Source organism: Mustela erminea, chromosome 17, assembly GCF_009829155.1.
Source record: "Mustela erminea isolate mMusErm1 chromosome 17, mMusErm1.Pri, whole genome shotgun sequence".
Taxonomy (NCBI): domain Eukaryota; kingdom Metazoa; phylum Chordata; class Mammalia; order Carnivora; family Mustelidae; genus Mustela; species Mustela erminea.
The window spans coordinates 69,500,983-69,526,805 of record NC_045630.1 but is presented as its reverse complement, the minus strand read 5'-3'; the positions used below and the strand labels follow the sequence as shown (position 1 = coordinate 69,526,805).

Genomic DNA, 25,823 nt, shown 5'->3' with positions numbered 1-25,823 from the left:
GTGCAGGAGGGCGGGCGGCGGGGCTGCGAACGGCTGCCCGGGAGCTGGCGTCCGCCCGCGAGCCCGGTGCCAGGGGGCGGGCGGGGGGGCAGGAGTGGGGCGGGGGGAGCCGGCGTGCGCCCTCGGGCCGGGTGCAGGGGGGCGGGCGGCGGGGCAGGAGCAGGGCGGGCCCGCGGGCCGGGTTAGGGCGGGTGGGGGGTCTCCGCGGGCCTTCCGGGGTCCGGGGTGCGACCCCAGCCCCGCCCAGCCTCTGGGGCCCCGGGCCCGCGCCCCGCCCTTCAGCAGCCCCTGCGGGCCCCGCAGCCCTGCTCGCCGCGGCCCGCCCCCTCCGGGGTCACGTTCTGCTTCCGCTCCCGTCTCCGCCACGCTCCCTTCTCTCTTCCAGCGCCCTCGCTCCCAATAAAGACCCCGGAGACGGGGACTGGTTCCAGTTCCTCTTTCTCTTTATTTAAATAACCGAAGCACAGCCTTGGCACAGCGGAGGGGAGCCGGGTGGGGTGTGTAAGGGCTGGCAGTAGTGTGGCCTAATCGGGGGGTGGCGGGGGAAGCGAGACGGGGTTGGTGGCTCCCCGCACCCCGAAGTCAGGGTCAGCAGTCGTGGCTGCGGGCTTGGGGTCACCAGAGAGGAGACCCCAAGTCGTGACGTCTCACCGAGTCCCGGAGACGTCCAGGACGGGGTGGGGGTGGGGGGGCGGAGGGAGCGCCCTCCAGCGGCAGGGCCGGGGGTCGGGGGTCACGGGGCTCTGAAGGCATTCTCGGCAGCCCCAGCGGCTGCGTTGGCGGCGGCGGTGCGCACGGCAGGGTTGGAGAAGACCCCGGCCGCGAACTCCTGCTGAGCCTTCTGGAAGCTGGCCCCGGTGCGGCGGTACAAGGAGTGGATCTGCAGGAGACGGCAGGGATGACCCCACCCCCCCAGAGCTGGGCCCCGGCCGGGCGCCGCGCCCTCCGGGGCCTCCAGAGTGCCCCTCCCAGGCCCCCGGGGCCCATGACCTTGGCGCAGCCCCTCACCCGCTTGAGCATCACGATCCCCAGCACCGCGACGCCGGTGAAAAACAGGGCCACCAGCAGCATGAGCGCGGCCGCCGCCTTGTTGGCGTTCAGCACCACCAGCGCCGAGATCCAGCCACTGCCAGAGGGGACAGCGCCGGCCGTCAAGAGGGGCGCCCCCCCACCCCACGTCGGTCCTCCCAGCCTCTCCAGGGTCAGCAAGCGGGCCCCAACCTACCCAACCCACCAGGGTTCCCTCCCACCCCCTGGCCGTCAGTCTGGCATTTTCCAAGCACAACAATCCCACACCTGATCCACTCTCTTCAAAGTTTAATTCCTGTTTCCCCGCAGTTTTCCTACCTCTCCAGGCCCCTCCAAGACATCCTCAGTCCAAACAGACATCTCTGTGTAGGAGGCCCCACCCCCTCTTCAGAAGCGCTCTTGGGCGCTTCCTCCAGGAAGCCCGCTCTGATTGACCACGGGTACTTTTCCTCCCCCACACCTAGGCTATCGAGAATTCTGACTGGGTAGGTCCTGTCTCTTGCGTTCAACAAGCACCTTCTGGGGATCAAAACCACATTTCCTTCTTCTGAGCAACTCCTACCCCAGGACCTTGTGCTGACTCGGTCTAGAGGAACGAGGGGGAGGGATGGGGGGGGCTGGAGGGCAGCCTCACAGACCTGAACCCCCAACCTGGGATGCCAATGGCCTGGAGAACAAAGAGCACATCCTGGACGAAGAAAATGAAGAAGAAAACGAAGAAATTGAACGAACTGTCACTCCTGCGGGCAGGAAAAGCAGGGAGAGTGGGAGAAGAGTCAGGGCCGGAGCCGGAGCCGCGGGGCCCAGGAGCCGCGGGGCCCGTCCCAGGTTCTCCGCCAGCCCCGCCCCTCAGCTCACCGGAAGGCCTTATACATGGGGCGGTACCAGCACATGAAGGAGCAGGGAGTGAAAAGGAGGACCCAGAGGATGGAGAGTCCAAAGCCCGAGCCATTGCTGGTCTCCACACAGAAGCTGGCCAGGCAGGCAAGAAAATTCAGGAGAAGAGCCAACGTGCTGCCTGAGGGATGGACGTACAGGACAATGAGCGTGGCCAGCAATCACAAAACCCTCACCAAACGCTGCAGAGTACGAAAGAGAAGCTTCTGCCTCCACAGAATCCTCCACTCAGCCGCGGAGACAGAGCCCTATCGCACACGATCACCTCTGCAAAGACATTTAAAGGACTCAGAAAACGTTTCTGCAGGGGGACAAGAGAAAGGGGGAAAGGACAAGACCGTATGTTTTCTAGAAGGTGGAAGAACACGTTCTAAATAGTATGAAAGGAGTCACCCAGGAAAATTCCTGGAGAAACTAGCCTTCAACTCAAAAGAGCAGAGATGAGGGGCGCCTGGGTGGCTTGGTGGGTTGGAGCCTCTGCCTTCGGCTCGGGTCATGATCTCAGGGTCCTGGGATCGAGTCCCGCATCGGGCTCTCTGCTCAGCAGGGAGCCTGCTTCCTCCTCTCTCTCTCTGCCTGCCTCTCTGCCTACTTGTGATCTCTGTCTGTCAAATAAATAAATAAAATCTTAAAAAAAAAAAAAAGAAAAAGAGCAGAGATGAAATGCTGAGTTCTAGGCCAGTCGGCTTGAGGGCAGGAAAGATAAAGGTCACTTCCTTTACTGTTCCTCTAAAACAGGCTTCTCACTACTCACACATCCAGAGGTAGTACATGGTAGACACGGTCTTCTGAAATTCTTGGGGGATCTCCATGGAGATGTCCTGGAAAAAGCAGGGCTGGACCGGGCAAAAAGAAGGTAGAGGGGGCCAATTGTTCTGTCGAGCTATAAGGCAGAGAGAGAGCAGGAGGACCTGAGACGTGAGGCAGAGACCCACCAAGGAACCGCCCCTCCCTTCCACCCCAGGTTCTCTCTCCATTCTCCAACGCGGGTCCGAGGAGCCGTGGGACGGAAGCAAAGCCGGAGCTGCCGGTGTTCACTGCTACTTACAACTGCTAAGCACTATGCCCAGCCCTCTGCAGGGATGACCTTATTTAACTGCCACAAAGTCCTGTCAAACAGGTACAAATGTTACCTTTGTTTTATAAGTAAGGAAACCAAAGCACTCAAGATCAAGGAACTTATCTAAGAGCTCATGCGCAGTAAATAATAGCGCCCAAATTCACATTCGGCAATGTGGCTCCAGAGCCCACATTCTTAGGGTTATTTTGCTCCTTCAAAAGTGTCGGGGCACCCGGGGGGCTCAGTTGGTTAAAGGACTGCCTTCGGTTCAGGTCATGATCCTGGAGTCAGGGGATCGAGTCCCGCATTGGGCTCCCTGCTCAGCAGGGAGTCTGCTTCTCCCTCTGATGCTCCCCCTTCATGTTCTCCCTCTCTCAAATAAATAAGTAAAATATCTTTTAATAAGTATCAAATGGGGGCGCCTGGGTGGCTCAGTCATTAAGCGTCTGCCTTCAGCTCGGGTCATGGTCTTGGGGTCCTGGGATCGAGCCCCACGTTGGGATCTCTGCTCAGCAGCGAATCGGCTTCTCCCTCTCCCCCTCCCCCGGCTTGTGTTCCCTCTCTCCCTGTGTCTCTCTCTGTCAAATGAATAAATAAGATCTTTGAGGAAAAAAAGTGTCAAACGCCTCGCCATCCTCCTCAGTGCCCCCACCCCAGAACCCGCTTACCAGCGGCGCCCCCCAGCGCGGCGTGCTGCAGTTCCCGCTCCCTCCGGTCCAACTCCTCTGCCTTCCGGTTGAGCTCCTCCTGCTTCTTCAGCAGCTCAGCAGTGGCTGCCGCAGCCGAAGCCTGCCCAGGACCCCAGCGGGAGACGTGAGTCCTGGGCGCAGACCAGCTCCCCACACCCCCACTCCCATCTCGGCCCCCTATTTACCTGGGTGCTGTAGGAGCCGTAATTTTTGGGTTCTGTAGGGCTGAGCTTTCTCGAGGATTGCAACGAGGGAGCCGAGGGTGGAGGCAATGGGGCAGGGGCAGGAGGCTCATAGGCCGGTGGGGGCTGTTGATTTTGGAAAAGACTTTAGGGACCACCTAGTCCCTTCCAATGCAGGTGTCTAGAGCCTGCTTGAGGACTTTGAGATCCTGAACCCGTTCCCCAGGCTCCCCGCCAAGAGAGCGAAACCTCTGGCAGAGAACTAGCTCTTCTCTAAGCCGCGGCAGCCCTCATCGGCCCTCACATCCTTTCCCTTGACCAGGACTCAAGGCACTCACCCACCAAACCGCCCCCTTCACTTTTTAAAGCTCTTAGAATTTTCTATTCTGTGGAACAGGTCTGGTCCTCCTCATTTCTTCCTTCCAAATGCACCCCTAAGCATAACTGGTTTTTCCCTCAACTCCTACCAGCCCCATTCTGTATTTTCTTCGGAGAAGCCGCCCCAGACACAAGCCTTGGTCCAGGCGTCGCCAGTCTCCAAGTCCTCCTAGGACGGAGGCTTAGAGCTCAAACGGGATCGTTCGCCCTCGTGTCCCCAGAAGGGTTAGGCAAGCCAAGGCAGACAGGCCTCTCTCCCGGGGCTAAGACCGTTTGCATGCAGAGAAGCGCCCTGTACCCGAAGGGGCGGGCTTACAGGCGCATCCTCCCCTTCCCGGCCATCCTGTGCCGCCCAGAGCCTCACCTCTCGGGTCTCAAAAGGGTTGTAGACGTCAAGGGTGGCATACTGCGGGCTGGGTCGGTGCTGGATCACAGCTGGGTCCTGTGGGCAGAGCTGGGCTCAGCTGGCACCTGGTGCCTCTGGGGGAACTCGCTGGGGCCTCTTCCGACGCCTGTGGCTGCGAACACTGCACGTCGGAGGCCACGCTGCTGTCCCAACGCCTGACCCCAATCCCTCACCCCGCACTGCCAGCACCGGCTCCTTATAGGGGCAGGGCCCGCCCCCCAGGGTGCCTACTGGTCTGGAGTCCCCGTCACCCCCACGTGGCGGCCCTTCCCCAGAACAAATGTCAGGGCCGGGAAGACAAGCGGGCCCGTCCAGAACCGAGCAGAGGCCACCGAGCTAGCCGGAGAAGGCCCGCGCGTCACCTGAAAGGGGTTGTCAAGCTCGCCGGGCCCGGCGAAGGGGTTCCCGCCGTCTCTGCTCTGAGCCATGTTTGCAACTGCGGCCTGGGCCGCCCCTGCCCTCCACGCCCCTGCGCGGCGGCGGCGGCTCCCTGCGCTCCTCGCGGTCCACCCGCTCGGCTGCGCACGGATTGGCCGCGAAGGCCGGAAGCGCCCCGAGGATCCCCGCAGCGGCGGCGCGCTGCGCCTGCGCCTCGGCTCCCGGCGCCGACGGGGCGCCCACGTGACCCAGGCCCCGCCTCCCCGCCCACCGACGAACTACAGCTCCCGGCAGGCCCCGCGGCGGGGTCCCGGCCCGCTCCGGATGACGGCCGGCAGGAGCCTCCTTCCGCGGGCCTCCGGCAGGGCTGGGCTCCCGCCCGGTGGGCGCCGCCGCCGGAACTCCCCCGGCTCAGCTCACCTGTTGGGAGAAGCACCCCCTACGCCCCCACACCCCGAATCACCAGACTTCAGCCGCGGGCGGTGGGCTGGTGGGGCGTGGGCCACTCGGAGGATGAGATGGACCCCTCATCCGCAAGCTCGGGAGGGCTGCCAATCTTCCCATGCCTGCAGCCCGGCGCCCCACACCTCGAACTCAAGGGGTGGGGTCCGATGAAGCACGTCATTTTTATTTCACAAAGACTGTACAAAATTCCTTATAAAACATGGGAGAGGTGCCACCTGGTTACTGCCTCCTGCCCCCATCCAACGCCACTGTGCGGAGGCAGGGGAGGCCGGGAGGTGTGCGGGACGGAACAGCGTTCTGTACAAGGCTGGGGAGGGAGCAACAGGTACGAGTCCTTCCGTATTTACACTATTTCACATATTCACAGGTATACAGGGAGCCAGGAGGAAGGGGCGGGCTCCGGCTCTGTTCTCTTGTATAAAAAAGCACCAGTGTCCTGGACTGGACACCCACTGCTGGAGGAGATGCAGGGGGGCCCAGGGCCTGATCGTCACCGACTGATATCCCGACTGGAGTCCCACAACTTGGTGTTGGGTGGCTCAGCCCGAAGGCGGGCGAAGAAAGGATGCTGAAGAGCTTCACCCAAGGTCAACCGCTTGGCAGGTTCATACTCTAGCATGCTTTCAATCAGATCGAAGAGCTGGTGGTGTTCCTCTGCCTCTGAGGTCAGATACCGCTGGTGGTGGAGGGCAGGAAAAAGGTGAGGCACGATGCCCTACAAGGAAGTGCTGCCTTTCCCTTCAAGGCCCTCGCATCCAACCTCCGAGGACACGGTCACGAATACTGCCTTCCCACGAGCACACCGTGACCAGCATTTCTGACGTCACCGCTCCGCATACCTTCCCACCTGCACCATCACTTCCTTCAAACTCCCGGAGAGTTCTACCTGCGCACCCTTGTCAACTTCGTGCTGCTCTCTAGCTTCTCACCAACATGCAAGCTCTTCAAAGGGAGTTTCCTTTCCTGTCTGACCTCAAGGAGCCAGGACATGGCTTTGGTCTCTGGTTGGCTCAAGAAAGCCCTGGCTGTCTAACCTCCTTCCCTTCACAAAACCACTCCCTCTTCTCTCTCCTACTGACCAAAGGTGCCTTCTTTCAGCTTCCCCCCTTCCTTCCTAACAACACTGCTCACGAGGGGCCGCGCAGAGGCAAAGCCCCGGGAAGGGAATGGCCTGTGGGGGGAGGCACCACCTCACCCCGTGGCTCACCCGCAACGGTTTGCAGTTTTCTCGAACATAGCGCCCAGCTGACGTGTTCTCATCCCAGTCCAGGCGACCCCGGTAAAAATACTTCTGCTTCCTACAGAGGAAGGGAAGGTTGAGGGGTCAGGAGTTTCCTTTTGTTGTGGGATACTGCCCTTAATCCCCCATCTGAGTCGCTGGGGCGGTGGGGGGAGGGGGGAGGTTTCAAAGAAAACAGAAAATGATGTGAAACAGAGCGATTTTGTGGAGAAAAAGGAAGAGTTTAAAATCTCCTGCCCCGCCCCGCAAGGTTCACCTTGTCTTTCGGATCATCCGGGAAGGGATGGGCCCCAAGATCCTTTCCATCATGGCTAGATGCTCTCTGTTGTCATGGGTCTGGGAAACAAAGACAGAACAGAGCGTGGCACTGGGAACCGGCTGCTGAGGGCCAGCTTCCAGACAGCGGGGTGGAGGGAGCAGACAAGACCAGGTCGGAGACCGCTGGGGGGCTACAGAAGGTGCCCTCCACTCACCTGGAACAGTGTGAAGCCCACGTAGTACTCGAAGATGATGCAGCCTATGCTCCACACGTCACAAGGCTGCGACCAGCCCAGCTCTGGGTGGGGACAGGAGGGACAAGGTATTAGGGTGATTAGGGGGCCCTCCCCTCCCTACCACCCCCACTCCCATACTTGGACAACCATGGTCCCCCACTCGCCCCGCTCACCGAGGATGACCTCCGGTGCCCGGTAATGGCGAGTGGAGACAATGGTGCTGTGATGCTCGTGGTCAAAGGTGGCGCTGCCGAAGTCCACCACCCGCACCGCTGTGCTCTTCACGCTGCGCTCATCTCGCTTCTAGGAGCAGAGCAGGAAGGGGTTGGACCCCAGCCACCTCGGACCAAGACTCTTACCACAATTCTCTAAAGTGCTTTCAGACCTGAAAGAAGCACCTTGACCTCCTGCTTGCTCCCGTACGCACGGAGAACCCGCTTTACAGCTTCCCCCGTGTCCCGCAGGTAATTTAGAAAAGGCAGAGCACGAAGGGATGATGGTGACACAGCACGCAAGCCCCTGTGCGTTTGACTTTTCCCGAGTGACTGGTATACAGGGTTTCTGAAAATAGGTCAAGAGAACTGAGCTTCCCTCACAGAGAAGAAAGTCTAAACCGAGGATCTTAGAAGCATCTGAACTCTACTGGAAGGTTAGCGGAGGTCCTCCTCCCAAGTTTTCCTCCAACTTAAGTCTTCGACTTCTCCCTTTCACCCTACTCTGCTACTCTGGTTTCCCCGGCGTCAGACACGGAGAGAACACGGGAGGAAGCGGAGGGGAGGGACGGGGCTATGAGAAAGAAGTGGCACGCTGCCGGCCCCGCTCACCTTCTCTAGATTGTAGGTGAGCTCATAGTCTGAATTCACAAACAGAATATTTTCAGGCTTGAGGTCCGTATGGGTCAGCTTGTTGTCATGGAGGACTGCAGGGGAGAAGGCCAGGTCAAGGTTGGTCCAGGCGGCCAGGGCTGAGTGGCACCCGCGATCCCAAGTCTGACCAAGAGGCCCAGGGCTGCTCGGCGCTCCCGGCTCCACCTCCAGGTGAGATGCCTGCTCTAAGACACCCCGCGCTCCTCGGCTAAGACACGAACGTAACCCTCAACTGACGCACACGGGTCTGCCACGCGCACTGTTTCCGTCTTCTGACGTACGTGCCTGACATCCTGTGAATTCAACTCTGTAAAACCGCCTAGTCGTGAAAACCCCAGAGGAACCAGGTACTTGTCTGGACCCCCCACCGGGCCCCTCGGTCACACTAGTCCCTGCTGCCACCTGCTCTGCTGGAAACGGAGAGCACCTCAGTGAGGACAAGCATAAACCTCTAGCGTGGGAAGTCTCTGTCTCTGGGCTCGCAGCCTGACTAAACACTTTCCCGAGGAAGGGAAATGAGAAAAAAAAAAAAGACGGAGTTCAGTGCTTTGATTTCCAAAGCTTTCTGCCCCGGCTCCTGCTCGAAAGGAGCCGGGTAAGGCTCCTCAGGGATGGTGAGGACACGGGTCACGGAGTCAAGTGAGGGAGCTGTCAACGCAACGGTAAGAGAAGTGCAGACAATCAGGCTGACAGGTAAAGGGCTCCGCCAGTGTAAAGGGACACAGAGGAGGTCCCGCAGAGGGAGGGGCTGCCCCAAGTCCGCCCCGGCCCGCCGCACTCACACTGGACGGCCTGGCACAGCTGGAAGGCCATGTGGCGCACTTGGTGGATGGGGTAGGGCAGGTAGTTGTTGTCTTTGAGGAAATCGAAGGTGCTAAGGCCCAGAAGCTCGAAAGAGATGCACATGTGGCCATGGTAGTCAAACCAGTCGAACATCTGCACACAGAGGCTGAGAAGAGAGACAGGGGAGGGGAGGTCTGTGGAGGTCCCACGCGCCCAGCACCCCTCCGGCAAGGAGGGGCCGCAAAGCTGCTGATTCCACACGCTTGTGTGAAACACGCCAGTTCGCACCACTACCAAAACGCAGCTCCGCGGCAGGATGGCCTTGCCGACAGACCCGAGGAGAGAGATCCTACCTGCCAAACTTCCAACCATTCCTGCATCGTTTTAAATAGTTAAAACAATTCCCCTGGCTGAAGAGTGGGGTTCCAGGCTCCAGCGTGGACCCTGAATTGTCAAACTGTCATTCCCAAACCCTGACCCCAGCTCCCACTCCCAGATTCATTGACCACCAGCCACCAGCAGGTCCACGTTCATACTGTCCTCTTGCGTCTCTGCTTCATGCCTTATTCTACGCTTAGCTTACAGAAGTCCACGGACAGAAGCAGTACATACAAAGGTCTGGGGCCTCATCAGCACAGAAAGCTCAAATGATTTTTTGGTAGAAATGTGAACTCCCAGTCCCAGGGCCATTTCCAGGGCACAGCCCCACAGAGGCCATCCTGGGCTAGGCCCGAACTGCAGAGCACTCTGACCGCCCCGGAACAAAGCAAACGGATCGCAGCATGTCAGACCCCCCTTCCGGCCCTACCGTTCTGCTAGTCTAAGATGACGGACAAAGAAGGGATGGATGAGGAGATCTAGGACCCCCTGCCGAACCGAGGCCGGGGAGGTCCTCCGGCGTAGGAGCGGGGCCTCTCAGACTCCCCACCTACTCCTGTGCCTGCTTACTTCTTGTTGTCAGGGTCCTTCTCGTTGATTTTCTCCAGGACGTTGATTTCAAGTCGCGCTGCTTCCTTGTACTTTTCCACATTCTTAATGATCTTCAGGGCAACTCGAGCCCCACCCCTGTAGGATGGCACAAGAGGCATTTGCTGGGTCGTCAAAAACATGTCAGATGGAATAGGACAGTCCGAGCACTACGAAATCCTACCTCTGGCTTATCAGCAAAAAAGCCCCAGATGACTCTCACTACCTCTATTTTTTTTTTTTGTTTTAAAGATCTTATTTATTTGACAGAGAGAGTAAACAGAGAGGCAGGCAGAGAGAGAGAGCGGGAAGGAGGCTCCCTGCTGAGCAGAGAGCCCGCTCGATCCCAGGACCCTGAGATCATGACCTGAGCCAAAGGCAGCGGCTTAACCCACGGAGCCCCCCAGGCGCCCCCTCACTCCCCCTTTATGCCTCGCAGACACGGAGCAGGGAGGAAGGAGCTGTAGCTACCTGCGATGGTCGACACACTGCACAACTCGGCCAAAGGTCCCTTCTCCCAAAGTGCTTACAATTTCATCTGAAATGAAAAAGAGCAGGGTCGGGGAGAGGGAGGGAGAGAAGGCGGGGAATGAGCTGAGTGGGAAGCAGCAGGGATACAGCAACCTGGGGTGAGGAGATGAAGGAAGGGGAACAGATACAGATGGTCACAGGGGGGAACACCCCTGCGTGACTCCCACCACCTTTAACCCAGGGGCCATGAGAGCTGGGAGTGGACAGCAGAGGTCAATTCTCAACAGCAACTCAAACCACCCAGATAAACAACACCACTGAGGAAAGGCAAGAGGCCGTGACTTGGGTTGGCTCGGGACGTTAGGATGGCTATGGGACCATTACAGGCTATAGGATTGTTACGATTTGGCTTGTACATCGCTCTTGTAGCCAGTCCCCGACGTGGTAGATGAGGTGGCCCTCAGCGTCGTCCTCTACACTCTTGGCTCTCCGGCTGCTGTGCTGCTGTCGGGGGGCGGGGGGGGTCGGAGCAAGCCAGGTGTCGGAGCGGGGGCCGGAGGGAGGCGGGGTGGGTGGTGGAGGGGTCACCGGTCACAGGCGCCCAGCCAGGGGGGACAGACGATGATGGGGGACAGTGGAAGGGAACACGTCAGATGCAGTAAGGCGGACTGGGGTGAGAAGAGAGAGCGGCGCACAATCCCAGGTCCCCAAACCCAAAACGGGAACAGGGAGAGAATGGGCAGAGCAGAGAAGTGGTGTCGTTCCAGTGTCACCCACAACCCCATGCTCTACACAACGCCCTTCCAGACAGGCACAGATCTCCCTTTGCCCCCACCCAAGCCCACCTACTGAGGGGGCCACAGAGCCCAGAGCTTGTGGGGAAAAAGGCTATTCACAAGCAAGGTCCCCACGAGAGAGCAGAAGCCTCTGGGACACAGGAGCCACTCTCCCACACAGTCAGCCCAGCATGGCAAGGCGGGCACTGGGGTTCACAAATGCTCTGTGCCCATCCAGGGCCAGAGCAGGTCCAGGGCCCTCCAAGAGCTGGAGGGCTTCCAAGAGAGGCGACAGACTCGGCACCCACGCCAGCGTTCATGCCCCCACACTCGGCCAAGAACTTACCAGGGTCCCAGAGGGCTGAAGAGGAGTGGGGAGAGGAGGGGCCCAGGCCAGCACTCACCGAAGACGAGCGGCTGAAAGTCCGGCTGCGCCGCCTCCGCCGCCGGTGCTTCCTGCGGCTGCTGCGCTGGCTGCGGTAGCTGCTGTCCTCTCGGTGGTACTCGTACGAATGCCGGTAGTCGGGCTCACAGTAGGCCTCTCCCCGGTCCCGGCTGCAACCGTTGCGCCGATAGCTGCCGTAGTAGCGCCGGTCGTAGAGCCTCCGGTCCGAGGAGCGATCGTCATAACTGCTGGGGGGCAACACACAGCCACTAGCTGCGCCGGCTCTGGCCACAGTCCTCACAAGGGACGGAACAAGCCCTGCCTTGACGGAACAAGTGGTGATACCAGAAAACCTGCTCTCGGCCACTCTGAGGACCAAGGACCAGAGAGGAAGAGGAGGACCCCGCAGCGCCATGTCACCCAGACCTCTGGACAGATTCCGACAGAACTATCGCCTCTGGGGGCCTCCCCTCCGTTCCCCTACAACGAATGGAGCAAAGAGCCATTTCTGTCCTAACATCCGGTTCTGCTCCAAACTGCCCCTCCCCTGCCCCTCCTACAGAACACGCTGCTGTTACTGAAACCACACAGACCTGACTTTGTCTTTTCTGTTAGGTCAGTAGCTCCCTCTAGACCCTCGCCTTCTGTGTGTGCCTCCTTTCCCTCGGCCCGAGACACTTCTCCCGTGTCCTTCAGACGAGCTTAGATGGCATGTTCTCGAGGAAACTTCCCTGAATTACTCATCCTGCCCTGCTCCCATCAAACCTGCTGGACGCTTCCTCACCCCTACGATCTACTTCCTCTACACGAACACACACAGCACAACTGGCCGCCTCCGGTAACAGTCTCGAATATCACGTTATCCAACTGCTCAGTGTGTAACCATGAAATCTTCATTTAATAAACGAGTGAGTGACCCTGAACCCGAGGTTCCCCTCCTGAAACCTCACCTCCGGGAACGGACATGGTAGCTGTCTTCCCGCCGGCGCCGCCGTGTCCGGTCACTGCTACTGGACCAGGAGCGGCTTCTTCGTCTCTTATGTTTTCGGCTCCGATAGTGCTCATGGTAACTGCCCCGGCTGCCTCGCTCTGAGGAATGGTACCTTCGGGGATGAGGCATCTGGAAGGGAAGGAAAAACAGAAATAGTGGGGAAAAGCTCTGCATTTTCAGGATTCTGCTCCGAGGCCTGGCTGTTCCAGAGACACTGAGCTGCCTTGAGCCCTTTTACTCCTTTTACAACCGACAGCTTCCTCGGCCTTCCCTGTGCTCGTAAGTTCTCCTGAGCGGAGTGTGGTATGGATCGTCTGCGAACGCTGGTGGGAGACTCCAGGAGTGCCCACCCCCACCCCAGCCAGCCCCTTCATCTCACTGTTCCCACTGACTCTCCTCAAACGAGGCTCCAGGAAGAACTTCAGGTCTGGGCCCCAGCTCATTAGAGGGGAGGCTGTGCAACTGATGGAGACGGCCAGCTTGTCCTTGGCTGGCAGCTACACTAACTACATCTGTGCCACTGCGCGCTTCCTCACAGCTCGACAGAGTAGCATCTTAGGATACATCGTCGTGAAAAAGGTTCTACAGTTATTAGGACCGGATCTCTGTCTTCCCAAGCAGGCCAGGCGGCACTCTGTGGGCAGGAACGCAGTTTACCAGGCTTCTGCAGATAGCGATATCCACCAAATACAAGGAAGTTCCAGGGCTTTCGGTCTGACCTCTTGAACTGCCCTCATCACCTCTCACATCACTGGCCAGCTCGCCCTTAAAAGTTTGTAATAGCGGAGGCCCCGGGCTGCAGTCGGCTCCCCATCTGGCTCCTCCCCCTCGTGTGTAGGAATTACTGAATAACCGTGTTTAATTAGCATCAGGCCTCCTTCCAGCTCGTTACTGGAACTGAAGGACCACCGTGCACAAGCGCTTTTTTCCTTAAAGGAAAGAACCTCGGACACATCACCCTCACCACCCAGAAGATGAGGACAGGAGAACAAAATACCATTACACACACCCAGGGACGCAAGTCTTGGGGGGCCATTAGGTGTGGAAAGGCTTAATGACTCCAACATCTGGCTTTCATTCCGGGCGCTACTGCCCGACCTAACAGCGAGGAGGGGGACACCGGATCCGGCGCGGGGCTAACTAGGCCTGCAGCGAAGGTGCGGGCGCAGGGCCGCAGGTACTCCCACCTGGCGGGGCGCAGCCTCGGAACCGTCCCGCCGCACAACACACCGCGCCGAAGTTCCTCACAGCCGCCCCCCACCCCGAGGCGGCTGCACTTGACCTTTCCCAACTCCACGCCTCCCCCACCCTCCTTTCCCACTCGGAAAACCCGGGACCGACTCCCCGAGGCCAACTCTGCCTGCGCCCCCAGCCCGGGTCCAACTTCGGGGCTGCGCCCCCTTCCGTCTCTGGAGCCCCTCCCATCCCCGCTCCGTCGCCCCCTCCGACTCCGGCCCCTCCCGGGCTCCCTCAGGGCCTCCCGGGTCCACTCGGGGCAGGCCGGGCTCGCTCCCCACCTCCCCTCTGCTCACCCCCGCCGCCCCGCAGGGCTCCCCCCGCCTCCTCTCCCCGCGCCCCGCGGCCGGGCCCCCAGCCCCACTCTGCCCCCGCCCGCTCCGCCGTCGCCATCTTCCCGCGCGGCCCCGCGGCCCGCAAGCCCGCGCGCTCACCGTTCTGGCGGCGAGGCCCGTGCGCTTGTCCCACAGGAAGTCCGTGATGGCGGCGGCACTGCGGCCGGAGTCCCGGCACCCCCGCGGCGACGAAGTGCGGCTCCACCCCCCCGACCCGAGACCCGGGGACCTCCCGCCTCGTTCCCGGGCTCCGCTCCAGTCCCGCCCGCCCCGGCTCCGTCCCCGCCCCCAGGGTCCTCTCGGCGCCGCTCGCACCGCCCCCGCCCGGGGCCCGATCCCAGCTCGGTCTCCCGCTCTGGCCTCTCCGATCCGCCGCCGCCACCGCGAGCGCGCACGCACGCACGCACGCACGCACGCACGCACGCACGCACGCACGCACCACCTCCCAGCGACCCCGGGGCCCCGCCCCCAGGGCGACGCGCCCGCCGCCGCGTCCTCGCGTAGCTGGCGGGCGCGGCCGTGGGAGCGCCGGGGCGGGGCTCGGGGGCGGGGCTCGGGGCGGGGCTCGGGAGATCCTGCGGGCTGACAGCCCTGGGGCCTGGCTTCCCTCTCCGTCCTGGGTGCGTGCCCTGGTCGGGACCCTGTGCGGCTGACTCCGCGCGCCGTGCGGGCTGGAGAGGAACCCGGACGTTGTGGTGTAGGGGGCGCCGGCGCTCCGCACACTTTTTGAAGCTTGGTGTGAGGTCTGACTCTCCCGCCGAGTCTGCAGATACCCAGTCCTCAGAGCCGTCGGGCCACCTAACCGCAGCACAGGGGCTCCCCGCTTTTGCCCTGGACAAGGGGGATGCCCGTGAGAGTCGGGGTGCAGCCGTGGAGGAGAGGCTGAGAGACGGAGGGACGGAGAAGCAGGTGCTGGGAGGGGAAGTCCCGCGTCCGCTCTTAGCCCCCAACTCACAGGTCGCACACGAGGGTCCGAGAGTGGTTAACCAGCTGAACTGAAAAAGGAAAAAAAGGAAAGAGAAGGAGACCTTGACACAAACTGGACGCAGAAACAGTCCCAAACGGAAAAGAAAGCCTAGCTCGCGGGGCGCCTTGGGGGCCCCGTCGTTGGGTGTGGCCTTCGGGTCAGGTCGTGACCCCAGGGTCCTGCGATCGAGCCCCGCATTGGGCTCCCTGCTCGGCCGGGAGCCTGCTTCCCCCTCTCCCACTCCCCCTGCTTGTGCTCCCTCTCTCGCTGTGTCTCTGTCAAATGAATGAATACAATCTTACAAAAGAAAGCGGGCATAGCTCGAGTATGACTCCGGGAAAGTCGGGACTTACCGGAGGGGACAGGGATAGTCAGATGCGATGCGATGAGTTAGCCAGAAGTGGTTTAGGGAAGGTTCCTGAAAATAAGACAGGAAGCGTAAAGAAGGGGCTGACGGGACAGACTGGAGGGTCCCTTCCTCTTCCGTTAACACCCTCCCAGACCGTCCGTGCGCGCAGCAGGCACTGACTGCGTGTCCGGCAGGTGCCCGGCCTTGTGCCGGGCTCAAGGCCCCTGTTCTTCAGAGCCCTCGGGTGCAGTGGGAGAGAAAGCCTCGTGGCCACCGCCATCGGGCGTGCTGTAGGAAGCCTAGACCAGACCCCGGCTGGGAAAAGGAGACTTGGCAACGTGTTTCTGGGTTTCCTAGAGGAATGCCCCGGGAGCCAGCCGTCAGGAGGAGCTGGACAGGAATGCCCCGCAGAAGAGTATTTGCAGAGGGCTGGGGGCAAGGCAGAGCACAGCATTTCAGCACGACCGGCCGGAGGCCCGGCTTCCCAGGAGCGCCATCAAAGCGAGGGGAGGAATTCGAGATGTTTAGGAGCTTCTAGCTCTTGTGTCTGTATGCGGGCATGGGCGAGACGGGCTTTGTGGCTGGGACCCGGGTATTCATCTTTGTGTCCTCAGCGTCCACCCCGTGACGGGTAGGGTTACTCTTGGTGAAGGCTGGCGCGTGGACCTCGGCAATGAAACACTAGGGGGAGGGGGATGGAGGAGACGGAAAGAAAGGAATATGCCTGGGAGAGCGCTGAGAAAGAAGGTGAAATGCCCGAAGTCCGTGAGTAAGAGCGGCCATTCCCGCCTCTTCCACTGGTCCCCAATGCCTCGCCCGGGGACCTTCAACTACCTTCCGGTTTTCCCGCCACTCGGGCGGCTCCGCCTCCCTGGCGCTTATTGGCTAAAACCCCACCGACGCTAGGCCACGCCCCCTCCGTGACTTTGGCTCGCGTTTCCCCGCCGCCTCCTCCTCCGGCGCTCCGAGCTGCGCCCCCGCCTGCCAGGCCACGCCCACGCCCACGCCGGAGTCTTCCCAGGAGGCGGGCTTCGTTGGCCCCGCCCCCTCCGGAGGCGGCTCCCGCCAGGGGGCGCCGCGCAGCCCGCCCGCAGCCAGCCGGCGAGTCTGGCGCACACACCCCCTCCGCCCGGCGCGCCGGCAGCTCGGAGCCCGTACTCGGGGAGGGGCCGGGGTCCCGGATGGCCGCGGCCGGGTCTACGAGGCCAAGCCTGTAAGCCAACGGGCATCATGGAGGCAGAGCAGCGGCCGAGGACGGGGGCCGACGAACTGGCGACCCCTGAGCTGGAGACGGCGCCTTCTGCTGCCCCCGCGCCGGCGGCCGCGGCCTCGGGACCGCTCCCCGGGCCCGCCTCGGGGCCCGAGCCCAAGCGGAGGCGGCTCGGGACGCTGCTCCAGCCCACGGTCAACAAGTTCTCCCTTCGCGTGTTTGGCAGCCACAAAGCAGTGGAAATCGAGCAGGAGAGGGTCAAGTCAGCGGGGGCTTGGATCATCCACCCCTACAGCGACTTCCGGTACTGGGGGCCCGGCAAGGAGGGCGGGGGACACAGATCCCACCCCCAGGGGCCTCGACACGGGGGCAGGGTCCGCCCCCCCTCCACGGACACTCCATTTTCGGCCCAGGGGTCCTGGGGTGGGATGACAGAGTCACTTCCCCCGATCTAGCCTGGGAATTCTTGGGCGAGGGATTCCCAGCAGGGAGGCCCTCGGTGCCCTGACACCAGAGCAGACACCAGGGACGCCGGCACTCCCCCTGGACCACACGATCTACGGGAGTCAGGGACCACTGCCTCCTGCAGTCCTGTCTGCTGGGGATCTGGGAAATTATGTCATGTTCCACGGCTCGGGGTCAGCCTGAGGGAGAAGCCGAGCTCCCGTATCTCCCACCTCGCTTGCACCCGCAGCACCCGCACAGGTCAGCAGGGCGGGCTACCCGGAGGATGGGGGGGCGGGGGGCAGCAGCCGTTCTTGTCGCTGTCTCTGGTACTGAAGGCGGGATGCCCGCAGGGCAGGGCCGGGACTCCGAGCGACGGAGGCAGCAGGGCTGGGGCACCGCCGCCCTCGCAGGTGACTGTCAGAGAGACGTAGGGACGGACGGTGGAGGTGGGGCTATTTCATAGTCCCCAGCAGGCTGTACCTCTACATCAAGGTCGCTAGGGGAGGAGAGCAGCCCTGTCCTTGGGGAAAATGAAGGACAGCTTTTGGAGGAGGCAAGGATGTGTCCAAAGCACGTAAGGTGGGGAGCAGAAAGAGCAGGAAGGGTGAGGCGTGAATCAGGAGCCTGGAACACAGTAGGAGACCTGGACAGCACTTGGAGTCCACAGCCACACACTCTCCCTAAATGCTCCTCTTTCTCCCATTGTTCCTTCCTCTCCCCTCTTGACTGCCTTTTTCCCACCTCACCGGGGCACCTGTTCTAGCCTCCGGTGGTCTCCCTCCCCTCCTCCACGTCACCCTCAGATGTCACCCCAGAAGCCATTTACCCCCTTATTATCATGCTTCCTCCCTGTCCTCTCTCCTGGATCACCCGCTAGGCTTGTGACTGCCTGTGAGTCAGGCTGTGAAGATTCTGCACGGCTGGGCGAGCCCTCCTCGCCTCTCCTCCCCAGGCTCACAGTACAGGATTTCTCCAGTGGCCCAGGAGGTGGAGGAAGAGGGGCTCAAGGATTTGTCCTTGACGGAAAGCACACATTCTGAGGGGCTTCCTGGAGGCCTGCATTTCGGAGCCCCCATGTTTCTTTCGGAAGCTGAAAAGATTGATTTTGTAGTCAGACTCAGAAGGGGCTGGGCCCTGGTTTGATGCTGTGATTAGGTGTGTCCTGGAATTAAAACCACCATAGCTGGGGTGCCTGGGTGGCCCCCAGTTAAGTGTCCAACTCTTGGTTTCGGCTCAGGTCATAATCTGAGTCGTGAGATCGAGCTCCACATCAGGCTCCACACTCAGTCTGCTTAAGACTCTCTCTTCCTCTCCCTCTGCCCCTCCCCCGCCTCTCTCTTTCTCAAATACGTAAATAGATCTTTAAAAATAGAAATAAAACCACCATAGCTAATGGGGGCCCTAGAAGGTCCAGTGATCTCTGAATGAAGGCTTCACCTAGCTTCCTCCTGACCTCTTCTTCCCACAATTCCACCGCAGCTGTGTGGCCCTCTCCTGCCAGTACCCTTGCCTGGGCTCAGCCAGGGCGCTAGCCAGCACGGAGGGATTAGGGAAGGAAAGGAGTGCAGAGCTTTAAGCTTTGCTGCCTGGGGATCTCCTATGGAGCCTCTCTAGGCAACCCTGTCTGAAGGACTGGGGTGGGGGGGTGGACCATCCCTAAAAAGCTCAGTTCAGAGAGAAAGCAGAACAGAGCACCCCACGCAGGGACATAGGCAAGCAGATCCCAGCAGAGAACCAGGAACCATGGGTCCAGCTGTGTTGGGAAGGAGGGCTGGGGCAGGAAGGGCGTGCAGTCCTAGACCAGCAATGGGCAGAGAGTTGGAGATGGAAGAAGCAGCAACCTCTTCAGAAATCTGGGAACAAAAGGTGGGTGAGTCACAAAACCAGCTAGTGCTTCTACAGCACTGTCTTATCCATTGTCTCACGGGGTATGTTTTCGACAATGCTATGGGGTTAGCACAGGGTACTTTATCTTTTTTTAACTTTAAAAATATTTAACGATAGTGACATAAAGCACGTACATGGTAAGACATTACGTTTATATATTATACATGTTAGAGAGATACGTGTGTGTGTAGTGGGATATATACAGTAGAGATACCTTTCCAGGAGGTACAGATACAGTGGACATTCTACATAGTGGTACAGTGTATGCTGAAATATTCTATTGCATATATACTCAAAATACGTGTGTGTGTGCACGCACATATACACACACGTACATACACTCAAGTATACATAACCACAAAACACTCCTGTGTGTAACAGCCACCCAGCAAGGAGAGACTACCTTGCCCATACCCAGAAGCTCCCTTACTGCTCTCACAACCCCTGCCCTAACCTACTATTCTAATTTCTGTGACACCCATATCCTTACTTTTTTTTTTTATAGTTTCACCACTTTTCTGTGAATCTCTAAATAATGCAGTTTAGTCTTGCCTGTGTTTGACGTTTGTGCAAGTGGGACCCCCCAGTATGTATCGTTTTGTTTTCTCTTTTGCTGAGCGCTAGAGCAGTGCAGTGCACTGGTGCTGTGGGCTGTGTCTGTGGGTCATCCCGGGGAAAGAGTATATCACTGTCTATGGCTGTGTCTGTGGGTCATCCCGGGGAAAGAGTATATCACTGTCTATGACTCCACATTTTTGTACCAATGAACGTTTCGGATTAATTCCAGATTTCATGCTGCTGCACACATCCCTGTGTGTCTCTCCTGGACCACATGCTTCCCTGGAGCGTCAGTTACTTAAAATGGAACCCCTGGGTTGCAGGGAATGCAAATGTGTAAGGTTATTAGATAATACCAAACTGTTTTCCCACATGGTGGTCCCACCTTCTGCCCCCACCAGCTGTGAAGGGTCATCACGTTCCCCAGCCTTGGCCGCGCCGGCCTCGCTGCTGTCTGTCCGGCTGGGGCAACCTCGCGGTCTCACTCCCCGTCCCGCCCCCACCTTAGGTTTTACTGGGACCTGACCATGCTCCTGCTGATGGTGGGGAACCTCATTGTGCTGCCTGTGGGCATCACCTTCTTCAAGGAGGAGAACTCCCCGCCTTGGATCGTCTTCAACGTCCTCTCCGACACCTTCTTCCTGCTCGACCTGGTGCTCAACTTCCGCACGGGCATCGTGGTTGAGGAGGGCGCTGAAATCCTGCTGGCCCCGCAGGCCATCCGGTCGCGCTACCTGCGCACCTGGTTCCTGGTCGACCTCATCTCGTCCATCCCGGTGGACTACATCTTCCTGGTGGTGGAGCTGGAGCCCCGACTGGACGCCGAGGTTTACAAGACGGCGCGCGCCCTGCGCATCGTACGCTTCACCAAGATCCTCAGCCTGCTGCGGCTGCTCCGCCTCTCCCGACTCATCCGCTACATCCACCAGTGGGAGGAGGTGGGGCGGGGAGGTGGGCAGGGGGGGCTCGCGGACTCCGCAGGGACTGCGCTGTGGGTGGGGCTCCTGGTGACTTCATGGGGGGAGGCGGCTGGGCGGGCTGTCTCCAGATGGTGGGGCAGAAGCGGGCACAAGGAGGGTCTGCGGGAGGGAGGGGCGGGGTTGGCCCCCCACGCCCCGGAGGGGAGGAGGGTGGAGCACAGCTGCGGAGGAAGGCCTGCGGGTTAGCTGGGCCCTGGCAGGGAGGAGGGACTGGAGCGGAGCAGGACGCGGGAGGGCCTGGAGTTGCAGCTTCAAGGGGGCAGAGTTCAGTGGCTCAGAGAGTGGGCCCTGCAATCTCATTGCCTGCGATCCTAACCCCGTTTGACTATTAACTATAGGAGACTCGGTTTCCTCTCCTGTAAGATGAAGATGTTAAATAGACTTATGTATGAGAAGGTTGTAAGGATTCAAGGCAGTAAAGCTGGTAAAGCTCCTGGCACAGGGCCTGGAGCCCAGCAAGTTCTCCGCTAGTGTTCTGGGAGGGGAAGGGGGCTGTCAGCGTGGACGCCTGCGTGCACGCCTTGGGGGCATTGCGCTGAGAAACACCCTCTTTCTCTCTCCCAGAGGGCACAGCCTGGGCAGCTTGTGCAGTAGAGTTTTTTGAGTTTCTGCTGTGACACTGATTCTGGGCATGGGACCGGCACCGATTTCCCGTATCTGTAAGATGAGCGTAGTAACACAGCTGACTTCCGTTGGGCTGTGGGGCTCTGTAGGAGTGAATAACAGTCGTGCTTAAGGAAATTCGTGGGGGCTGGGGCTAGGCAGAAGAGGAGGACCAGCGGGGCCGGGGGGGTCCTGCCCACAGCAGCCGCTGCTCGGACTCCTCAGATCTTTCACATGACCTATGACCTGGCCAGTGCCGTGGTGCGAATCGGCAACCTCATTGGAATGATGCTGCTGCTGTGCCACTGGGACGGCTGTCTGCAGTTCCTGGTCCCCATGCTGCAGGACTTCCCTCCCGACTGCTGGGTCGCCATCAACCACATGGTGGTGAGGACTCCCCGCAGCTCTGTCGCTTGTGGGCCTTCTCTGGGCTCTTCCGCCCAAACACCAGGGTCAGGAGGCGGGAGACGATAGAGTAAGGAGGTGGGGGGGGTGAGAAGGGGGGGCTACCTAGAGGAGGTGCTTTCCTGTTGTGGGGAGCAGCCACGGAGGGATCCTCCACTGCGGAGAGGCCGCGTCTGCCCCGGAAGCCCCCAGAACCAAGTGGGGGGGCAGGCGGAAGGACCGAAGGATGGAGGGTGCAGGAGGAGAATGAGGCGCCTAGCTGGGTGACGCGCTCTGCCCTCCAGAACCACTCGTGGGGGCGTCAGTATTCCCACGCCCTGTTCAAGGCCATGAGCCACATGCTGTGCATCGGGTACGGGCAGCAGGCGCCCGTGGGCGCGCCCGACGTCTGGCTGACCATGCTCAGCATGACCGTGGGCGCCACCTGCTACGCCATGTTCATCGGCCACGCCACAGCGCTCATCCAGTCCCTGGACTCTTCCCGGCGTCAGTACCAGGAGAAGGTCAGCAGGGGCGGAAGAAGGAAGGGGTGGGCATGGCAGCCCGGCAGAGGGGGGACAGCCCCGCCTGAGGCCGATTCTGACACATGCCCCTGTTGGCTCTCCATGTCCCTTCCCTGCCTTGTGTCCCTTTGTGCCATGCCCCTGTGTGTAACTGTTTCCTTGTTTGGACCTATGTCCCTGTCCTTGGACCTTTCTCGCCCACGTCTGGGTTTTCCTGGGACTGTGCCATGTGTCTTCCCCATGGCCTGCCGTCTGCCCTCGTGTCTCTGTTTCACCCCTCTGGATCTGCCCGGTGCCTGTGGTGGTCCTTCCATGTACCCGCCCCCCCGACCCGCGGCCTGCCCTGCACCGGCTGTGTCCGCCGCCCACGGGCCTCTGGCTGGCCCTCCAGTACAAGCAGGTGGAGCAGTACATGTCCTTCCACAAGCTGCCGGCCGACACCCGGCAGCGCATCCATGACTACTACGAGCACCGCTACCAGGGAAAGATGTTCGACGAGGAGAGCATCCTGGGGGAGCTGAGCGAGCCGCTGCGGGAGGTGGGCGGGGCCTGTGGGGCGCCCTCCGGGCTAGGCCTGCTGGCCGGGGCCTGCGGAGGACCTCGTCAGAGCCAGGACTGGGGGGCGCTTATGGGGACTAGGGTCTTCCTGGAAGGTCTTACGGGGAGGGGCCGCAGAGATCTCTGATTTGGGGGGACGGTCCTGCAGGGGCTTATGGGAGAGCTTTGAAGGCAGGAGCTTAGGGCTTGTCCTAGGCTGACTGCAGAGTCCCCGTCCTTTGGCAGACCACGGCCCCAGGGGTGGGGCCTCTGGGAACGCATGAGCTCAAGGGGGGCACCTCGGGGCAGGGGGCACCTCCAGCTTGACAGGCCCCTCCCCTGTCCAGGAGATCATCAACTTCACGTGCCGGGGCCTGGTGGCCCACATGCCGCTGTTTGCCCACGCTGACCCCAGCTTCGTCACGGCCGTGCTCACCAAGCTGCGCTTTGAGGTCTTCCAGCCGGGGGACCTCGTGGTGCGTGAGGGCTCCGTGGGCAGGAAGATGTACTTCATCCAGCATGGGCTGCTCAGTGTGCTGGCGCGCGGCGCTCGGGACACCCGCCTCACTGACGGATCCTACTTTGGGGGTCAGCAGGCCTCGGGGAGGTTGGGGGGACTGGAGCAGAAGCCAGAGGGCAATTGCTCCCCTGGATCAGGGTCCCTGCCTGGCTGTGTGCAGAATCCCCAGGCCTGCTTACCCAGAGTCTCGGGGCCTGGGGCTCCGTGGCTCTAACTCGCCTTCTAAGGGAGTCTGGTGTGTGGCCAGCTTGACAATTTTTGGGCCAGTGGGCCTTGTCGAACCCCAAAGCAGTGAAACCCAAGGACCTTAGGAGATGGCGGAAAGACAGGAATAGAGCTGGTCCAGGGGCTTGAGTTCCGGAGCTCCCGGGGGATATGCCCCCACGCCACCCCACGCCACCATGCAAGGGTCAGGCCGGGGCACTGGGGGCCGTTCCACCAGAGGCTGCCCAGGGCCACTTGAGCCTCTGCCCTGTCTCGGACCCCAAACCACCTGCTGCCTTCTGGCCCCCGTCGTGTTGCCCTTTGCCCTTGGGCACTGCTTTCCTCGGTTGCCCTTGGACTTCATCCGCTGCCCCTGGCCTTCCCCTTGGGCCAGAGCAGGGGACTGGGTATGAATTAAGTGGAGCGGGCTCACCAGGCACGCGGGGGCCGGAAAGACCCACCGTTAGTCAGCTTCAGTCTGGAGAGAGTGCGAGGGATTGTAACGTCGCCTGTGCGGAGAAAGACAACCCTTGGGGTATTTAGGGACCCTGTGGGTGGGGAGGAGCCTGAGGAGCGAGAGGGAATCCTGAGGCCGGTGGTTCTGAGGACCTTCTCCCACCTCGGACAGAGATCTGTCTGCTGACGCGCGGCCGACGCACAGCCAGCGTCCGGGCGGACACCTACTGCCGCCTCTACTCGCTCAGCGTGGACCATTTCAACGCGGTGCTGGAGGAGTTCCCCATGATGCGGCGGGCCTTCGAGACCGTGGCCGTGGATCGGCTGCGCCGTATCGGTGAGGCTGGTCTGCCTGCCCCTGGGGTCCTGGCTGTACCCCCGCCCCACCCTATAGCAAGGCACCCCTGCCTCCCAGGGTCCGGGCTCTAGGGCATCAGCGTCACACCCCAGCCCACCCTGTTCTCAGCAGATGCCCCCACGAGACCTTCAACACCGTGCCTTACTGTCCTTGTCACTCAGTGTCTCCTGCCCCTGGAGATGCGGCCCCGAGTCCCCGTGCGGAGAGTCCTCCTTCCCCGAGTACCTGTCCCCGACCCGCACCATCTCGGATATGTACTCTTGTACTCTGGGCCCTGACCCTCTTTCTCCATCCCCACCCCCCACCCCCCGCGGTCCTCCTCCTGCTCTCTGGTACCGACCTTCCCCTCGGACTCCTTCCCTCTCCCCCTCCCGCTGGGACCCCGTCTAGGCAAGAAGAACTCCGTGCTGCAGCGGAAGCGTTCTGAGCCCAGTCCAGGGAGCAGCGGGGGTACCATGGAGCAGCACTTGGTGCAACACGACAGGGACATGGCCCGGGGCGTTCGGGGCCTAGCCCCGGGCACAGGAGCCCGGCTCAGCGGGAAGCCGGTGCTGTGGGAGCCACTGGTGCACGCGCCCCTGCAGGCAGCCGCAGTGACCTCCAGTGTGGCCATCGCCCTGACCCACCAGCGGGGCCCTCTGCCCCTCTCCCCGGACTCTCCAGCCGCCCTCCTTGCTCGTTCTCGACGCTCTGCAGGCTCCCCAGCCTCCCCACTAGTGCCTGTCCGAGCCGGCCCTCTGCTGGCCCGGGGTCCGTGGGCTTCTACCTCCCGCCTGCCCGTCCCGCCTGCCCGAACCCTCCATGCCAGCCTGTCCCGGGCCGGACGCTCCCAGGTGTCCTTGCTGGGTCCCCCCCCAGGGGGAGGTGGACGGCGACTAGGACTTCGGGGCCGCCCACTCTCAGCCTCCCAACCCTCTCTGCCTCAACGGGCAGCCGGGGACGGCTCTCCTGGGCGCAAAGGCTCAGGAAGTGAACGCCTGTCCTCCTCAGGGCTCCTGGCCAAGCTTCCAGGGACAGCCCAGCCCCCCAGGCCATCAGTGCCTGAGCCAGCTGCCCCTCGGGGCCCCCAGCTCTCTGCCAACATGTGAAAGCCCTGAATGAGCTCTTGGGGGCAGCGGTGTGTACCCAAGGGCAGAGGCCTCTTGGGAAAGGCCAAGGAGACCTAAAACGTGGCCCTGTGGAAATATCTCCCTTTGCTACCAAGAAGATGGTCTCTGTCCTCAGCTCAGGCCCCCTGCAGCCTGTCTGAGGTCCTCCTAACCCATTCGCCCACTCATCAAGTGTACTGAGCGCCTACCACGCTCAAGAACTGGTCTTCACTGCCAAGTACAATGACTCCAAGGCCTCTGAGGAGGGTGTTCCCCGGGCATGGTCCTGCCAGGTGCAGGCTCAGGCCCAGGTCCCCAACTCACCAAGCACAGCCCCTTGCCACCACCGTCACTGCCGAGCAACTACAAGTCTCTGTTTCCCACCAGTGACCCTGCAGGTGCTGTCGGCTGCGTCTGTGCTCTGTGTCCCCATCACAGCTGGGCACCGTCAGCCCCCCGTGCCTCTGCTGCTGTTGACAGACATCTTGGCTCCCCAGTCTGGGCCTCTGCCTTCACTGCCATGTGCGGGCCCTCCCCCTCCTTACCCCCCACAACGGAGAACACGTCTCCTGCCAAGTCCCTTGCATTATCTGCCCCCGGGCTAGAACTGTCTTTTTGTAGACGGGGTGGGGGGGCCTCCTCCCTGTGCCCCTGTCCCGCTGGGGTCCCCCTCGAGGCTAAGGGGTGGTAGGCACCTCCCTCTTTAATGTGCCGGCCTGGATCT

The 25,823-nt window shown here is 61.1% G+C and overlaps 3 protein-coding genes across 10 annotated transcripts; 1 reads left to right on the top strand and 2 right to left on the bottom strand.

Annotated features, from left to right (window-relative positions):
• Nucleotides 1–422: 422 nt before the first annotated feature.
• SCAMP3 (secretory carrier membrane protein 3) lies at nt 423–5,235 on the bottom strand. Its single transcript, XM_032318290.1, has 9 exons — nt 5,004–5,235; nt 4,600–4,677; nt 3,861–3,983; nt 3,655–3,775; nt 2,681–2,809; nt 1,888–2,047; nt 1,668–1,769; nt 1,009–1,126; nt 423–880 (listed from the first exon to the last, which is right to left on the bottom strand). Exons 1-9 carry the CDS (start codon nt 5,067–5,069, stop codon nt 734–736), a joined length of 1,044 nt encoding a protein of 347 aa, XP_032174181.1. The 5' UTR covers nt 5,070–5,235; the 3' UTR covers nt 423–733.
• Nucleotides 5,236–5,626: 391 nt separating this feature from the next.
• On the bottom strand, nt 5,627–14,448 carry CLK2 (CDC like kinase 2). Of its 6 annotated transcripts, none has more exons than XM_032318226.1 (13): nt 14,127–14,448; nt 12,416–12,585; nt 11,485–11,713; nt 10,721–10,808; nt 10,305–10,371; nt 9,816–9,932; nt 8,867–9,033; nt 8,043–8,137; nt 7,392–7,521; nt 7,198–7,280; nt 6,981–7,060; nt 6,692–6,782; nt 5,627–6,160 (listed from the first exon to the last, which is right to left on the bottom strand). In XM_032318226.1, the coding sequence occupies exons 2-13, from the start codon at nt 12,583–12,585 to the stop codon at nt 5,975–5,977; spliced, it is 1,503 nt and encodes a 500-aa protein (XP_032174117.1). In that variant the 5' UTR covers nt 14,127–14,448; the 3' UTR covers nt 5,627–5,974. The 6 variants fall into 6 exon arrangements, with proteins under 6 accessions (XP_032174117.1, XP_032174119.1, XP_032174118.1 ...); XM_032318228.1 differs by having other exon boundaries at nt 10,721–10,805; XM_032318227.1 differs by having other exon boundaries at nt 11,485–11,710.
• A 2,125-nt stretch (nt 14,449–16,573) lies between these two features.
• HCN3 (hyperpolarization activated cyclic nucleotide gated potassium channel 3) lies at nt 16,574–25,661 on the top strand. 3 transcript variants are annotated; one of them, XM_032318220.1, is made up of 8 exons: nt 16,574–16,857; nt 19,954–20,383; nt 21,254–21,415; nt 21,718–21,936; nt 22,328–22,474; nt 22,821–23,061; nt 23,826–23,990; nt 24,402–25,661. In XM_032318220.1, exons 1-8 carry the CDS (start codon nt 16,574–16,576, stop codon nt 25,097–25,099), a joined length of 2,346 nt encoding a protein of 781 aa, XP_032174111.1. In that variant the 3' UTR covers nt 25,100–25,661. The 3 variants fall into 3 exon arrangements, with proteins under 3 accessions (XP_032174111.1, XP_032174112.1, XP_032174113.1); XM_032318221.1 differs by lacking the exon at nt 16,574–16,857 and adding an exon at nt 17,005–17,258 and having other exon boundaries at nt 24,402–25,099; XM_032318222.1 differs by lacking the exon at nt 16,574–16,857 and adding an exon at nt 19,636–19,781 and having other exon boundaries at nt 24,402–25,099.
• The last annotated feature ends 162 nt before the right edge of the window (nt 25,662–25,823 follow it).